This window comes from Podarcis bocagei, assembly GCF_964188305.1.
Source record: "Podarcis bocagei genome assembly, chromosome: 8".
Classification (NCBI taxonomy): Eukaryota; Metazoa; Chordata; class Lepidosauria; order Squamata; family Lacertidae; genus Podarcis; species Podarcis bocagei.
The window spans coordinates 54,190,651-54,209,035 of record NC_138133.1 but is presented as its reverse complement, the minus strand read 5'-3'; the positions used below and the strand labels follow the sequence as shown (position 1 = coordinate 54,209,035).

At 40.4% G+C, this 18,385-nt stretch overlaps 1 protein-coding gene across 1 annotated transcript in view; it reads right to left on the bottom strand.

Moving 5' to 3' along the window:
• The window catches only part of LOC308593625 (uncharacterized protein), a 34,256-nt gene extending 16,420 nt beyond the window's left edge, over positions 1-17,836 (bottom strand). Inside the window, exons 1-8 of the mRNA XM_081206075.1 lie at positions 17,829-17,836; positions 8,876-9,202; positions 7,714-7,878; positions 6,636-6,829; positions 6,046-6,106; positions 4,601-4,740; positions 3,040-3,143; positions 712-778 (exon numbers count right to left, since the gene is read on the bottom strand). Coding sequence (XP_081062201.1) covers positions 712-778; positions 3,040-3,143; positions 4,601-4,740; positions 6,046-6,106; positions 6,636-6,829; positions 7,714-7,878; positions 8,876-9,202; position 17,829 — 1,059 coding nt within the window. The 5' untranslated portion in view covers positions 17,830-17,836. The remainder of the gene's footprint in view (positions 1-711; positions 779-3,039; positions 3,144-4,600; positions 4,741-6,045; positions 6,107-6,635; positions 6,830-7,713; positions 7,879-8,875; positions 9,203-17,828) is intronic.
• Between the last annotated feature and the right edge of the window lie 549 nt (positions 17,837-18,385).

The following is an 18,385-nucleotide window of genomic DNA, read 5'->3' as shown; positions in this document are numbered from 1 at the left end:
AGACCTTTGTAAGCAACATGTTGATAATAGACTAAATTGTGATTAGTTAAACCAAATAAATCAAGCTTTCACTTTTAAATGCATGCATAGAAATACATAGGAAACTTAAAGGTAAAGGTAAAGGTAAAGGGACCCCTGACAGTTAAATCCAATCGCAGACGACTTTGGGGTTGTGGCGCTCATCTCGCTTTACTGGCCGAGGGAGTCAGCCTTTCTCCACAGACAGCTTCCGGGTCATGTGGCCAGCATAACTAAGCTGCTTCTGGTGAACCAGAGCAGTGCACAGAAACGCCATTTACCTTCCTGCTGGAGCGATACCTATTTCTCTACTTGCACTTTGACATGCTTTCGAACTGCTAGGTTGGCAGGAGCAGGGACCGAACAATGGGAGCTCACCCCTCGCGGGGATTCAAACCACCGACCTTCTGATTGGCAAGCCCTAGGCTCTGTGGTTTAAAATCAGGGCACTTCCTGATTGTCATTATTTCCACAATGCAGAGTACTAACCGCTATATGATCACAACCAGATTGTCATTATTTTCAGGTGTACCATGGGGCTGACAGGAAAAGCAGGTCAGAGAGGTAGACGCGAGGCTAAATTGCAGTTAGTTTCTTTATTAAGGAAATGAAACAGTACAAGGAAGCACATCAAGGCAAGTGTCCCCCCCCCCCAAATAAGAGTCTATTAATTTTATTAAGTATTTGCTTCACCTGGATTTTGGTCATGATGGTGTAGGCTGCCCTGTACATGGGTGTATCCGGGGGGGCAGGGGGGTAGCTGTCCCCCCAAATCCATTCAAATCAATACAAATGTAAGGTTCCACCCCCTAACAAAAGCTTGCCCCCCCAACAAAAATCCTGGCTGTGCCTATGCTCCTGTGTCTCTCAATGACTCGATTTTCAGCCTTCTATTCCATGCATAGGTTACATCAAAATTATGGTGAAGTGATCTCGTAACAATGTAAGAAAGTCTGTTCAGAACTGGTCCCTTGGCTGTGGAATGCCATTGTCAGAGAGGCACACCATGCAATTGCTGTAATATCTTTCTTGAGCAAGACAAATAGCTTTTTATTTTCTTAGACCTTTTAAAACTATGTTTTACACTGGTTTTATACTGGTTCTACTACCCTGTAGATTTTATTCCTCTGTCCTCAGTTTTATAATGAATTATTGCTACTAAGTTCCCCACCTTTTAAATGGAGTTTATTGTTTTATAATAATTTGTGATTTTATAATGGTGTTGTATTGATTGTTTTTTTGTGTTATTTTATTGCAATCTTGCTTGTTTTAATCCCTGTAAACCAGGGGTCAGCAAACTTTTTCAGCAGGGGGCTGGTCCACTGTCCCTCAGACCTTGTGGGGGGCTGGACTATAAGGTTCATGTATGATTATATTGCAGATTATATTGCAAGGCTGCAATCCTACACACACCCATTAAGACATTGGCTCTACTGCACAACCACTCCTTTAAAAATTGGTGGATGTTACTTCCAAGCACACCTTAATTCCAACTGCATCATATAATTTGGTGATGTAATTGTATGGATAGCTGTTTTGTTTTCTTATTTGCAAAGTACAGCCTGATACTGATAACAGATTATAATGACTGCTTACCCAAGAAAATTTTACACCTCATATCTAAACTAGATAGAGTTCAGGGAATCACATGGCATGAGTGCTCTGTTGCATAATTCATAATAGCCTTAAGCTGGGGAGAAGTACACATTTTAATAGTTTCAAAACGTACAGTGGTTGCATAATGATAGGTTTTAAAAGAATAAAATATTAATTTATAAGATAAAGCAGGTTGTTGCATCTAATGCTAGTACTACTAAGAGTAGAAATTAATGGATATGACAATGTTCTATTAATTTCAGTGGGATACAACCCAATGCATTGACTCCCATGAGAGGTGGTGGACTCTCCTTGAAGATTTTAAAGCAGAAATTGGATGACCATTTGACATGTCTGATTTAGCTGAGATTCCTGCATTGCAGGGGTTGGACTAGATGACACTTGAGGTTCCTTCCAACTATACAATTCTATGATGATGATGATATTTTATCTATACCCCACCTTTTTCCCTGATAGCACTCAAGGTGGCTTAGAAATTAAAATAAGAACCACTAAAACACACAAAAGGCCCATAATTAAAAAAACAACAACAATTAAACATTGATTATAAAAAACCTATTAAATCCATAACAATAATTGCAATAAAAACAACATGGTGCCAGCCCTTTCATTAAAAGCTGTCAGTTCCCCAAAGCCTATTGGAATGAGAAAGTCTTCACCTGCTGATAGAAGGACAACATGGAGGGAATTAGTCTGGCTTCTCTAGGAAGGGAGTTCAAAGTGTGGCGGCTGACACTGAGAAGGCACTCTCCACCACCCCTGCCAACTGTCCCCCTAACGGTGCGGGGACCAAGATAAGGGCATCTCCTGAAAAATCTCAAAATCCAGGCAGGTTCATATGAGGGAATACAGTCTTTCAGATAGCTTGGACCTAAAGCTGTACAGTCATACCTCGGGTTACAGACGCTTCAGGTTGCGTTTTTTTGGGTTACGGACCGCCGAAACCTGGAAGTACCGGAACAGGTTACTTCTGGGTTTTGGCGGTCGCGCATGCGACCAAGGGTCATATAGTCCAAGTCCCTGCAATGCAAGAATCTCAACTACAGCATCCATGACAGAGGGTGGGTGTCATCAACTTAACCCTGAAACTCTGGACAACCTCCTCCAGAGGTTTCATGTACATGTTAAATAGGATGGGGGACAGAATAGAACTTTGAGGGACCCCACAGGCCAACAGCTAAGGCATCAAACAGGAGTTCTCCACCACCACCTTCTGGGTTTGCCCCTACAGGAAGAAACAGAGTCACTGTAAAACAGTGCCTCCAAGTCCCATATCAGCAAGTCTGCCCAGAAGCATACCACCAAGGAAACCCACCAAGAGGTCCAGCAGAACCAACAGGGGCAAACACACCATGTCTCATTCCTGGCATAAGTCATCCACCAGAACATCCAAAGCGGACAGACTAATTCTCTTTGTGATATTTATCAAATCGTTCTAAGAGGGCTCTTAATATATTTCCTGGTCTCTTTTGGTGTCTGTTTCGAATATTTTCAAGAGCAATCTTTGTCTGTTAAAAGAAAAGAAAAAGAAAAGACATGAAATTATATTCAATATTTGGAAGAACGCTATTTATAGGTAGCAATATCATTACAGTCGTACTTTGGATCCTGAATGCCTTGCGACTCGAACGTTTTGGCTGCAAACCTGGAAATGAGTGTTCTGATTTGCGAATATTCTTTGGAACCCGAACGTCCAATGGGGCTTCCATGGCTTCCGCTTGAGTGCAGGAAGCTCCTGCAGCCAATCGGAAGCTGTACCTTGGTTGTCGAACGTTTTCAGAAGTCGAACGGACTTCCGGAACGGATTCCGTTCGACAACCAAGGTATGACTGTAATGGAAAAGGAAGACTTTTTCTGCATAAGAACAAAAAATAAAATCACCTTCGGCTGCAGAAGCATCAGCGGTATCCAGTTAAGTTGGAGTAGACCCAATAAAAACTGATGGACTCTGAGTATTACTTAAATGCAATTGCCTTCTGTAGTAATGAAGTATGTTTGTTCAGTGGGCACTATGCTGTGCAAACACACAAGTGTATATGCAACCCAATACAGTGGTACCTCAGGTTAAGAACTTAATTCGTTCTGGAGGTCCGTTCTTAACCTGAAACTGTTCTTAACGTGAAGCACCACTTTAGCTAATGGGGCCTCCTGCTGCTACTGCGCTGCCGCCGCGCGATTCCTGTTCTCATCCTGAAGCAAAGTTCTTAACCCGAGGTACTATTTCTGCGTTAGCGGAGTCTGTAACCTGAAGCATCTGTAACCTGAAGCATCTGTAACCCAAGGTACCACTGTATATATGTGTACATTTGCCATACTTTATAGTGCAATGTCATTTTTCTTCTACAGGAGTGGGGATCCTCTAGCCTGCAGGCCAATCTTGGCCATGAGGGGGTCCGGTTTGCCCATGGGTGATGTCAGCTGACTGGCAAGGGTCCAATCCTGCTGGATGCCATTTCACCAACATGCTTTCTGCAGGGAATGAGCTGATGAAGCAGGCCCCTCCTTTTCACCCTGCAGGTCAGCTTTGGCAGGTGGGCAAGACTGTTCACCTATCAGTCACCTGCTGTCATCATCATGTAACCCTACCCACCTGTGAAAGTTGTCCCAATGGGTGGGGAAAGATAATGATCTGGTTCCCCAGAAGCGGCAAGTGCATTTGCATATGAAATTGTTTTTTGTAAAGCAGTCCTGAGGAGTGCGATCTCTGTCTAAGCAGAATTGTAGCTAAAAGTTCTGTAATTTCAGATTGGGGGTCCATTTAGTCAGTTATAGAACTCTTTGTGTTAGCTAGCTTTTGCTTAGTGTTAATAACTTAAATAAAAAAGAGAGGCTGAATGACAAACATGCATAAAATACGTAAAATGAATACCAGTTTTGGTCTTATATAAGCAGTAACTTCATATGCAGAAAATGATTCAAAACTGAATTGTGGTTTGCACAAGAAACCAATATAGAGGTAACTTACTTTTTCAGCCAGCTCCTTAGCAGTGATATCCGGATCATATGGGATGGGTTCTCCAATATATGTGCGGAATTTGACTGGAAACCCTCCAAAAATGGGAAGGATAAATATCCGAGTCTTCTCATACAGCCACTTCAGTAGTGCTGCATTTGAAAGAGAAAAACATTTTGAGAGAGAAAATGAGTTCCTACAGGTGTGGAAATCTTTATGTATATAAGCCACTTTGCCAAACCACACCTTAGCTCAAACATGCAGGCTTCTCACCGCAGCTTTGATCTTTTAACTCAGTGTGTGGCATCAGCTAAACCGAGGTTTGGCTTAGCGAGCGGTCTGAGTCTGGGGTTGAGGATATGCCGTCTCCTTAACCAATATTTGTTATTGGCTACAGATTGTGATTAAGAAGGAGATCGCTTAACCACAGTCCTAGGTTCAGCTGGCACCCTAAGCCACACAGTGTCTTAGGGCCACATCACACAGAACTAAGCAAATACAACCTCTAAGCTCAGCTCTACCATTAGGCCGAGTAATGCAGTTGCCTCAGGTGGCAGACATGGTGGCGATGCATTTGCTCTCCCAGATATTCTGCTTGAGCACTTCCACCATTCTCATCCTCCTGAACCAGTGCCCTAACAATGGCAATGCTAGTAGCTGAGCTGGCTGGCTGGCTATCTTGCCTAGTTGCTTCCTTCCAATGTGCCACTGGCAGTGCTATTGGAAACGGCTCCTGACTAAGCAAGCAAGCAAGCAAGCACACATGCAGCCAGCTCAGGCCATACACTCCAGCAAACACTGTGCATGTATCGCCTTGCTCATGAAACACCTGCAGAAGTCACAGTGAGGCACTGTGAATGGGCAGAATTCAGGCACCATGCAGAGCTGCAGATGAGCGTTGACAAGGGGTGGAGGATGCAGCTGCAGCCAGCCCAGGAACCTCTAAACTAAGTCACTTTGGGTTGCCCTGAGCAAGATAAAACTACCAACAAATTAAATAAATAATAATAAGCTAGTCTGATGTCCTCAGGTGCAGTGGAGGACGCGCCTAGTAAGATTCGACTGACAGTCCAGTAGGATTCTGAACAAGACCAAAGGGATGGAATCATAATCTTGCCTCTCGCTTCAGCTAGCAAAGTGCCTTGTGTCAGCCCTGGCAATCTCCACTGACAAAAAGCTATCCTGAATGCTTTTCATCGGTTGTTGTGTTTCAGCTGCTAGCTACCTCAGCTTACCACTGATTCATGATGGACAGCAAGCATTGTTCTAGGTGGCCTTTAGAGTGAACCTATTCAAACTCTACTTCCTAATAAAACTCAGAAGCAGCATACATCACATATACATATATTTCATGAATGGGATATGTTGCCAATTCATGAGGACGATAACGTACATTGCAGAAGTTACATTAAGGGTGACAATGATATATAGAAAGGAACATAAAAAGTGAAGCTCACATATTTTCCCATATGTTCTGTATCCTTCTCGAAGATTTTGTGTAAACATAGGAATGATAGGCTTTCAAAAAAGGAAAGGAAAGATAAAAACAAAACATTTTAACTGGCTCCTAGACTTTTTAAATTTTAAAATTATAAGACCCTCCCCAGCCCTGCTGGCCCAGAAAAAGTAGTCTCAACATATTTTTGACTGCAAGAAGCCCAGTTTTAGGCTTTGGCTTAGTAAGCAGTGATAAATCCATGAAAATAAGTGCTCAGTTGGCAAAAAGAACCACATACAGTATTGTATATCTTAAAAAACAACAATCTGTCAACAAAATATTCAGTTTTTTAAAAACCCAGTACAACTTAATTGAACAGTTTATCGTGGCAATAATGTGTTAAAGCCCAGCTGTAAAAACACTTTTTGCTACTATTTAGAAATGAATGGTAAACTCACTGCTCACTGGAAGTCAACCATATATTTCAGTCTCCATGTTTGTAAAATTTGTGCCATATTTCTTCAGTACAAGTGTGTTTTAATACCAACTGACTGCACACAATCAACAATATTGTGGGAAATGTATAATTACTACAAATAGGCTACTTACCACTTTGGCCTGTAAAGCCACTTGTGCAAAACCTGTACGTTTACCCCAAACCAGGTTGTAGTTCTCATCACTAAAATTTCCTTCTCTAAGTCCACCAGGTGCAATCCCCAATAAATGGCCCTTCTTCAGAATTTTTACACATTTATCTTTATTGCCTTTTAGGCAAAAAAATAAATCAAGAAGTGGTCTGACACCTGAAAAATACACCCAGAACAAATCACATTTTTATCAGTATTATTTATAGTATAGATAGATATTATACAGTTTCCAGTGATGTGGCCCCATTAAGACTGCTTGGCAGTCTTTCAAAGTAAGATAATTAGGATGTGTAGACTTTGTAGACATTTCTTCCATTCTCTCACGTATTCTAGCAATAGACTTTTTTCTGAAAAATCGAAACAGGGAAGGTATAGCCCTATGGTAGGCAATCTTTCTGACGTATATTGTTTAACTGAAATATAAGTATGAGAGAGTAACACTCTGGTACATGCTACAATGCAAATGTATCCACCCATTTCTTACAGTGTAATCCTATACAACTATACTCAGCACATGTAATGGCACATGTATCAGCAAGGTTATAAATTGTTGCCCTACAAGTCAAAATGCTACCAGCCACCACAGGGTCTAACATACTACAGTGGAACCTTGGTTCTCGAGCATCTTGGAAGCCGAATGATTTAGAACCTGAACGCCTTGGAAGTGAATGCTTCCATTTTTGAACGTGCCTCGGAAGTCAAACGGCTTCCGAGGTAAGTTTCTCCATTTTCTCAATGGAATTTGCCAACCGCCCATTGCACCTTGATTGTCAAACGTTTCAGAAGTTGAATGGTCTTCCGGAATGTATTACATTCGACAACCGAGGTACCACTGTATTTGCGAATTAGAGTTGACCATTGTCTGTCCTAACAACACTTTATTGTATCCTTTCAGTGGAAGCTCATACTTTGGATTTGGAAGTCTTCTAGGGCGGAAATGATATTACAGAGCCAGCAGATAGATATTCTTTATGACGCATCACAGTATTAGAGTCACTTTTCAATATTCTAATTCTAAATATGAAGTAAAAGTATTTTACCTGGTAGTAGATACAAGCCATTATCAGCTACACTGTAGATGTGTCTTCCAGTCAGTGTATATAATCTAGCTACAAAGAGCATATAATCCAAAACAAAAGCTCCATGATAATAAACAATTACCCCTGGTCCTTCTGGTATATGCTCTATGCCAATAACTTCATAACCTGAAAAGAGCACAAAATGCAACAGATTACTATTGCTGTCATACATGTTACATAATGATTGGAGGAAAACAATTAGCAACTTGTCCCAGGGGATTTGTGGAGGAAAAATAGAGGCCACTAGCCACTCTGCCATCACACTTCTTCACTGCCTTTTGCTTCGATCCCTGCCACATCTCCAAAATGTCCACCAATTTTGCCACGTGAATGATACTGCAAAATGGAGTTAAGTGGGGGTTTTGGAATGCTATATTGTCCTGCAGCTCTTTCTATGTATGCTATATTGTCCTGCAGCTCTTTCTATGTGATGGCCCCAGGTTTGTTCCTTACAACACCTTTACTGAAAATCAGATTCCCTTCTTTCATGATATTTCCCGAAATGTTTAGGGCTGAGCCGCCTTGCAGCAGTCTGCCTGTGTGCTGAGGTATTTGTCAAGGAAGCCTCCTTCCACCAGAAGAAGCTGAAGCAAATGGAAACTTCAGAGAGTACCTTTACTTGTGGAATACCCTTATCAGGAAGGTTCATCTGGCCCCCCGTTTATTGTAATTTAATCACAGGTATGGAGTTATTCATTTTGTCAGGCTTATAAAAACCATTTCAAGCTGAGGTTTCTTTTTTCTGCTTATGATATTGACCCCAGAGTTCCTGGTTGTACAGTGACAATATTCATGCTTTTGCTTCAGAGCTTAATCCTGAAGCTCAGTTTTCTGAAGTGAAGTGGTTTATAGCATTCAGTGGTTACTGGTGCCTGTTTGAACTGCTAAGGCAGAAGGCAGAGAGGTCAAGAGTTCCCCTATGCTCCATGGTAACGCTGCGGCTAAGAAAGAAGAAGCTGGAAGCTTGTGCCACCCTCTGGACTAGATATAAGTAAGAAGGCAGGAAAATGTGGGCTGGCTGATGGCATACTAAGGCTGCTGGGACAGAGCTTCATTTGGTGTAAAGGACAAGCCTGCACTGATAACATTGTCACTATTGTTATTTAAGGAAATACTTGCTTACCATGCCATATCTTTCCAATTATATCCAAAGCACTTGTAAGACGCCTTCTTGGTGTGACCCATGCTTCAGTAGAAGTGTCTTGAACTATGTTATTCATTTTCTTGTAAATATAGAGAAGAAAGCTAAAAATGTACATCATGCAAAACATGGAGATATATATTGCCTGTGACAGCATTAAAAGCATTAATAGCAGTCCGAAAATGTAAACCACGTAGCTTGCATTTTCTCCCAGGTATCCAAAACCAATCCAGTTTTTCAGCACGTGAGTAAACCAAGCCACATTTTCTTGTCCTGAAACATCTGATGTGATAGCAATAATTTCATCCACTGTAATGAAATAAATAAAAACCAATGATTACTTTTACTTCAAGGTGATGTTGCTTCTTCACTTTTCTCTTAGAAAAAAACAGAAGACAATTTATCACTTTGAACTGTCATCCCACAGGCTGCATTAATTTTACACAGAATTCTATGCTATTTAACCCTGTTTCCCTTCCGCAAAAAACAAAAAAAAAAAACAAAACACCTTTCTAAAACAATTTCATACAGAGTTGTTTATAGACAATAATATAAGTTAGCTGATTTTAATTGTGGGCTAGAATGTACCTGAAATGCTTTCTGCTGCTCCAGAACCTGCTCAATTATAGCTGATCTTGACAGTCAAAACTGCAATGTATTTGCTGGGGGCGGGAGGGGGGGAGGCACCCCCCCCATGATTGTACCAGAATACAAAGAGTCAAATGAGAAATGGCTCTTTCTGAAATTTAACAATCCAATTGGCTTAAGCTGCAATCCTAAACAGACATACTGGGGTATTAAGTTTCACTCTGTTCTGGAGTGATTTAGCAACTTGCGAGATGCTGCGTTGTTAAACTTCAAAGGATAAACTTGGGCAACAGCCTGGATTGGAAGATTGGAATGAAGCCAGAACAAGCTGCGCTGGTAAATAGACAGTTGAAAAAATATATATTTACAAATAAAGCTGTATTCGGTGGATGAAAGGACATATGATTTTTTGACATGATTGGGAATCGCATAGCCAGGGATGGAGAACTTTAAAGCGTTAAGACCAGAAGGCGGAAAATATGAAAACAATGAGAAGATTAAAATGAATGTATTGCCTAGAATGTTATTTTTGTTTCAGACATTGCAGATTCTTGACAAGATGGAATGTTTTAAGAGGTGGCAGAAAGATATCTCGAAATTTGTCTGGCAGGGCAAAAAGCCCAGAATCAAATTTAAAATATTGACAGATGCTAAAGAAAGAGGGGGTTTTGCCCTGCCGGACTTAAAATTGTACTATGAGGCAGCAGCGTTTTGCTGGCTGAAAGAATGGATGCTCCTCGAGAACACAGACATCTTGGATCTGGAAGGTTTTAATAATGCTTTCGGTTGGCATGCATATCTATGGTATGATAAAATCAAGCTGCATAGCGTCTTTAAAAATCACATTGTTAGAAAAGCATTGTTTAATGTTTGGATAAGATATAAAGATCTGTTGGAAAACAAAACCCCTAGATGGGTGTCACCAGTGGAGGCTAAGGCAGTGAAGAAACTCAATATGGAGGTCGGATGGCCAAAGTATTGGGAAATCTTGGAACAGGAGGGAGATAAATGGAAATTACAAAGTTATGAGAAAATGAAGCATAAAATACAATATTGGCTCCAATATCATCAAATAATGGAGTGTTTTAAACAGGACAGGAAAATTGGCTTTCAGGTGGAAAAATCAAAACTAGAGACTGAACTGCTAGAACCCAATACTAAGAATTTATCAAGAATGTATAACTTGCTGCTGAAATGGAATACACAGGATGAAACAGTTAAATCGGTTATGATTAAGTGGGCACAGGATGTTGGACACAACATTATGTCAGCTGATTGGGAATGGTTATGGAACACCGGTATTAAATTTACGGCATGTAATGCCTTAAAGGAAAACATTATGAAAATGGTCTATAGGTGGTACATGACCCCAGTCAAGCTGGCAAAAATTTATCATTTGCCCGATAACAAATGTTGGAAATGTAAAGAGACTGAAGGTACCTTCTATCACCTTTGGTGGACATGCCCGAAGATTAAGGCTTTCTGGGAAATGATCTATAATGAAATGAAAAAGGTACTTAAATGTACTTTTCCTAAAAAACCAGAGGCCTTTCTCTTGGGCATTGTCGGCCAATTGGTGTCAAAGAGGGATAGAACTTTTTTTATGTACGCTACAACAGCAGCAAGAATACTCATCGCAAAGTATTGGAAGACACAAGATCTACCCACTCTGGAAGAATGGCAGATGAAAGTGATGGACTATATGACATTGGCCGAGATGACAGGCAGAATCCGTGACCAAGGAAAAGAGACGGCGGAAGAAGAATGGAGAAAATTCAAAAGTTATCTTAAGGACTATTATAAACTTAATGAATGTTAGAGTGTTGTGGTTTTCAGGAACAAAGGGATACAGTGATATAAGGTCAGAATACAGAGATGACTAAGATGACAGAGGTTGGAAAGTAACAATTGGGAGTTGCTATAAAATTATGGACATTGGGATGCAGAAAGGGGGGGTATGGGGAAGTCCCAGAAAAGAGGTTTATGAAAATATGTTATGAAATTATACGTGTATGTTTGTCTTTTTAAGTGTTTGTTTGTTCTTTAAAATTTTGTAAAACCAATAAAAATTTTATATAAAAAAAAAAGAGAAGAGGCGGGGGGCCATCAGGTGGCGCGTTGGAAGATGGCCGACAATAACATCTCTCTGACCCATACAAGGTAATTAAGGGGCTGCTATGGGAAGTATGCAGTCTTCCTACCCCCCAGGAGATGGGGGGGGCTGCCTTGCCAGCGGTGTTCACAATGTACCCCCTGATCTGAGAGATGGGGGTGCCGAACACTTGGCACGAGCCCTCGGTGAAGTCAGATCTTCCTGACGCTGATTCCAATCAGCTCGTGCTGGTTAGCTTCAGCTCGGAATTATAATTGGAAACATACGATTGGAATGAAGCTGAAGCACATACATCAAGTAATGTTTGAGAGATAAGACTGCTGATTAATGGATCTCTGTGACCGGGAGTGACGGATGGATAAGTAAATCTTCTGATGAATCACCACTAGGAGACTGTATGTTTGGAATGAAGGGGGGGGGGTGGAGGAAAAAACTTTTTTTTTCTTTGCACGATGCAATATTAATAACCCTTCACCCCAGATAGAAATAAGATCGTTGCGTTTTTACTAATCACAAGCAGGAATTCAAGAACTGTGTGGGATGGATTATAACAGGAGAGAGGATTGGTGAACGGTGAGAAAGAGGAAAATTTTTATGACGCAGTTAAAAAATGACGTCTCGTCAAGACAGGCTTGCCGGAGAAAGAAGGACAGGGGGAGGAGAATCAGGATCGTTCGAAAGAGAAGGAATGTTGGAACGCAAGCTTGACCTGACAGAGCCTCCTGATTCATTTGATTTATTTGGCAAGCCTGAGAAAAGTAAAGGACAGACCGAAGATTAATTTTTTTTTTTAATGGAAGCGTTGAACAGAGGCTGTCCCTGAGCGATATGATCTTTGGAGAGTGCAAAACCCGCACAGAGGATGCCTGTTTTCAATCTGCTTGTGAAAATTATCAGAGATTGCAAAGAAAGGAATATACGATAACAACAAGAAGAGAAAGAAAGTACAGTGGTGCCCTGCAAGACGAAATTAATTCGTTCCGCAATTTTTGTCGTCTAGCGAATTTTTCGTCTTGCGAAGCACGAAATCCCATAGGAATGCATTGAAAATCAATTAATGCGTTCCTATGGACAAAAAAAATGGAAACAAAGCCAAATTTGGTACAACAACAGTTTATTAACTGCTCTTTAAAGTCACACATACTGTAAAGAGCAGTTCAAAAATTGAAGGGAAAATAAATTAACTTTATAAACAAAACATGTCTTTGTTTTTAAACAAAGGAAACAAAGCCGCGAGACGTTTTCGTCTTGCAAAGCAAGCCCATAGGGAAATTTCGTCTTGCGAGGCAAATCGAAAACGGAAAAACCTTTCGTCTAGCGAGTTTTTTGTCTTGCGAGGCATTCGTCTTGCGAGGTACCACTGTAATAAAGGACTATCTGGATTGAACTGGATAGAACTGTCTAATTAAAGCAGTAATATAAGTGATGTTTGGACTCGTTCGGAGTTTTTGACTCGTGCGGAGCTTGATATATGGGTACCCCCAACAAAATGTAAAAGTTGGCTGTATAATTTGGAACTAATGTGATTTGGATAATGTGATGTGATTGGCCTGTTAATAAAAATTATTTAAAAACAAACAAACAACAACAACGAGAAGAGGCAGGACTGAAGATTTGGAGATATGCTTCAGAGGTCCAGACTATGGGGAGCCCGAAAAAAATAATAATTACAATTTGGATTACAATTTGGTCCTTTTAAAATTTCAGTTTCTTGTTTTTAATTGGATTATGATGTGGATATGTTGATTGGCTGTTTTTATTGGAAAATCAATGAAAATGATTTTTTAAAAAAAGTTTCACTCTGTCCCATGAGCCTTATTTGCAAATAAAGACACTGTTTGGCTTATATTTTAATGGTAAAATACCTTGTGAGATCTCACCAGTAATCGGCACCAATGCGGGTGGTAGTGGGGACAGTGGAGATGGGTAATGCAGTGGCTGTGCTGGCAGTGGAGGCAGCAGGATAGGTGGTGCAGCAGAGCAGGGTGGCGTTTCCCACTTTGTCCTCAAGCAGCAAAAAAGGCTGCACCACCCTGCCCATTGTGGTCTTGTAGTAAGGTTAAATCTTACTGGGAAATGATATATAATGCTTCTATATTACTATTACTATTATTATTATTAAATTAATTATCCACCCTAAAGCAGCAGTTTAAATGCCTCTTGGATTTGAGCAGAGTGAGAGCATTTACTTTTTGCTGTTGGAACCTGAAAGGTGTTTTGCAGAGTGAGAGCATTTACTTTTTGCTGTTGGAACCTGAAAGGTGTTTTGCATAGGCGAGCTGCAATTTTAACAGCAGACAACCTTACAATGCTGTCATTATGCACTCTTTCCTGGGAGCTCACTTCCAAGAAAACTTGAAGAGGCTTGCACTCTCGTTGTGTCTGATTGTGCCATACAGTTCTCCAACCAATGTATACAAAAATGAATCTATCAGGGGGAAATGTGGATAAAAATGAATATGTTAGTGAAAATAACACAAAAATTGCTTGCAAAAATGTGAACATTAGGCAAAACTACATACAAAAATGTACTGCTGCAGAAATGTGAAGAACTGAATTTAGGATTGGAAACATGAGAACCTGATAGAACTAAAATGGGCAGGTCCTTCCATCTGTAATTATGGGTTCATCTTATGTAGGCCTGAAGTAGCTTAGGAGAATTAGGCATAGATTTAATTGTGCCTAGGTTACTGGAAGCCAGTTCAGACTTCCAGTTCAGACCCATGGCATTTTGATGCAACTCAGAGTATCCCTCTTAATGGATACTGAATAGCCTACCACTTCCATGAATCCTTTGATTATCTTAGTCCCATAAACCTCAGCGTGAAGAGAAATGAAGCTTAATGTGTTTAACTTCATTTGTCCACTTCAGTTCTCTTTCCCTCCCTCTACCCTTTCTTATTTCCGGAACTATTTCCAACAGTTATATCTTCCAGCTTACGTGATCATATAAAGTGCCAGGGACATAGACTGTGCCATGGAAATAATATCAATCCAGCTCAAGTTTAGTCATAGTATGCATTTTAGTCTGCTTTTTGACAAAAATCCTCAAAGTGGCTACTTGCTTTTACTGGAATAAGGATGCCAGAATGTGGCGTTTGCCCACTCATTATGGATATGTCGTACTTGGGGGAGAGAGAAAGGGTTAATAGGGTGACCAATAAGAAAGCCCAGAGGTGGAGCCTAACTGTGTTTAAGGCTCAACACAGGGGTTTTGGCAGTTATTTTGGTTGGTTCTTGTGGGTGGGAGGCATAGGAGTCAGAGTGAGTTAGAGACAGAGGGGAGACAAAGAGAGTGAATTGGATTACAGTGTTTCAAAGTATTTAAAATTTGTTTGCGTTCACAATAAACTGGAAACTTTGTTAATAAGTTACAACCTGACTGATTCTGAAACCTGGTTGGTGGCAGTGGAAGAGATAAGCTGTAGTGGTGCAGGGTCAATAGTCCATGGAACGACCGGGGGCCCTGTGCGAATGCCATACAGAATAATGAAATCTGCAGACATATCCACAGGAAATATCCACTGATCAAGATCCCGTCATGGGAAAATCAATCACACTTGTTGCAATTTTCAAGTGGGATTCATTCACATACCAACAAATTCAGGTTCAATTAAACCTGATTTGACCCTGGAACATAATGAATCTTTCACTATTAGGCAGAGTCGACTATAAAAATAAATGCATTACCTAGAATGTTATTTTTGTTTCAATCAGTTCTGGTCATCGGCAAGACAGATTGTTTCAACACATGGCAAAAAGATATTTCTAAATATATTTGGCAAGGGGAAAAAATGAGAATAAAATATTGATAGATGCTAAGGGGAGAGGAGGGTTCTCCCTGCCAGATATGAGACTATATTATGAAGCATCTTTGTTGGTTGAAGGAATGGATGACATTGGATAATTCACATATTTTAAACTTAGAAGGTCATGATAAGATTTTCAGTTGGCACACTTATTTATGGTATGAAAAGGTGAAAGTATGTAAAGGATTTACAAATATACAGTGGTACTTCAGGTTAAGTACTTAATTTGTTCCGGAGGTCCGTTCTTAACCAGAAACTGTTCTTAACCCGAAGCACCACTTTAGCTAATGGGGCCTCCTGCTGCCGCTGAAGCACAATTTCTGTTCTCATCCTGAAGCAAAGTTCTTAACCCGAGGTACTATTTCTGGATTAGCAGAGTCTGTGACATGAAGCGTCTGTAACCTGAAGCGTATGTAACCTGAAGCGTATGTAACCCGAGGTACCACTGTAATTAGGAAAAAATTGTACAGAGTATGGAATAAATACAATAATCTATTAGAGGCAAAAACACCACTTTGGCTCTCACCATTGGAAGCCACAGTGGTAAATAAAAAGAATATGATAGAAGGTTGGACAACTTATAGAAATTTCTTAAAACAAGAGGGAGGGGAGTATCAATTAAAAGAATTTAAGGATTTATCAGGAAAATTAACAACATGGTGTCAGGGACTGGGCAGAGGAGGAATGGTGGAGACTGCCTCCCCAGCCTGACCTTTCCAGGGAGGAGGAAGAGGAAGACAATTTAGATTTACAAGAGGGGTTTGAGGAAGGTCACAACTCAGAGGCAGATGAGGGAGAAAGGTGGGAAATAAAGGGAGAGGAGGAGGAAGCAGTAGGGGGGCGACAGCTGACGGACACACTGTCTTTAGAAAACATTCCAGACCCCCCTCTCTCAGAACCCAGCGAGCCTTGAAAGTAGGAGAGCAAAGAGCTCAAAGACAAAGGGCACGAAGCAGCATGCATAGAAATGATGAATGAGGAAGTGGGAGAGACGGAGGGGTGTGTGGAGATTCACTCAGGACAATGCCATTATCAAGAGGCTGGGTTATATAGCCCCTCTCCGTAAATAATGAATAAAAAGAGGATGATAAGAAACATTCCCTTGTCTTTGGACATTCCTGGGCAACAAGCCAGGAGTTGATGATTGCTTCCTGATAAATGGATACAATATCATCATTTCAATGAAGTATTTAAGAAAGATAGGATATGATGCAACTGGTCTGGGAAAATTACTGAGCAGACGCTTAGACTTGATTTCATCGGAAGTGAGTGAAGATGGCGGCTGCCAGCAGCGAAAAGACCTTTGGATTGATTCGGCAGAAATACCAGCGTGTGAGGAGATGCTGCAAACTTATAGAGGGGAATCATAGACATATAATCCACACAGAAACACATCATTGCTTGTTTTAACTCGCTTGTGGGAACAACTCAGAGGCTGTGAAAGAAGGAAGGTTAACAACAGAAAGAATTAGAGGAACCATTGGAAGTGACTATGAAAAGCAGTAGAAGTATGAGATAGAACCTTCCGAACTTGAAGCACGGGAAGTCCTATTAAAAATTTGTAATTTGGCAGAATATTCAGATTATTTGATATGTATATGTATAATTTGGAATATTTAATGTGATTTGATTGGATGGTTAAAGTGGAAAATTGAATAAAAATGATTTTTTTTTAAAAAAAAAGCTTACTGGGAAATGATCTATAATGAATTAAATAAGATGTTTAAAATAACATTTATAAGAAAACCAGAAGTTTTCCTTTTGGGAATTATAGGGACAAAACTACCCAAACTGTATAGAAATTTATTCATGCATGCGACTACAGCAGCAAGAATGTTAACTTGCCTAAAAATGGAAAGAAGAAGTTCCAATGAAAGAAAAATGGGTACAAAAATTTATGGAATAATCAGAAATGGCGAAACTTAATGGAAAAATAAGAAATCAAGGTAACAAACTTTTTATAAAAGAATGGAAATTGTTTATTGAATATTTACAAACAAACGGTAAACAGATTAGAACATCGGCAGGATTATTGCAATAACTTGCAGTTTTATAAGAGTATATATTTAAAATAGATGAATATATGAGTAAGTTACGTTAATTTGGAATATGCAGAGAATATACAAAATAAATTTAAGGAGCCACAGAAAGAGGGAGAAGGAAGTCGAGTTTCGAAATGTTAAAATGATTGTAAAATTATTGAAATGTATAAAATTGAAAATCATAAAAAACTGATTTGACCCTCTTAAACAACAAACCCTCTTCCTCCCCAAATCAGATTTTTTTTGCGATACAGAATGTGACAGGGAAGTGCACTGGACATGTGGGAAAGCAATTGCTTGACACAACATAATATAACCTCCCTGCAAACAAATCAGGATGAAGGCCCAATGAACAGGTCATCTGTAAATGCCCTCATACTTACTTGAAAATCTGACTTGTCACTTGCCTACGTCTCACTTGGAAAGCAGCACCAATTCCTTCTGAACTTGTCACATTGGTTTTCTCACCTAACTGCTGCCCACATAGTGAGACTTCCTGCATGCAAGGGTGGAAATCACCTTGGTGGGGTGTGTCACCCCATTTTAAAACCACACCAGCTTAATTGGAGATGTGAATGTACCTATTCTTTAAGCTAGCACAGCAACCTCAGGACACATTTTCTTACATGTCACTGCATTGTGCAATGATGGGTTACAGCAGTAGCAGACAGTGTGGTGGGGCACTGCTGCTCACCTGACCTCTGACTGTTCACATTTCTGCTGTTTAACCGGAGGTACAGGGGTAAGGGCAAGTTGGGAGTGAGGTCAGCATGGTATAAACATACAAAGCAGGAGCACTGGATTGGCTCCATCAATGTCTTTGAAACATACCCACCTTGCCAACATCTTCCCTACTCTACAGATAAGTAGCAGTGATGTGATGTACCAGAGGTCAGGTGAGTGGTGCTCCCCACAAAACTCTCAGTTACTGGGTTACAGA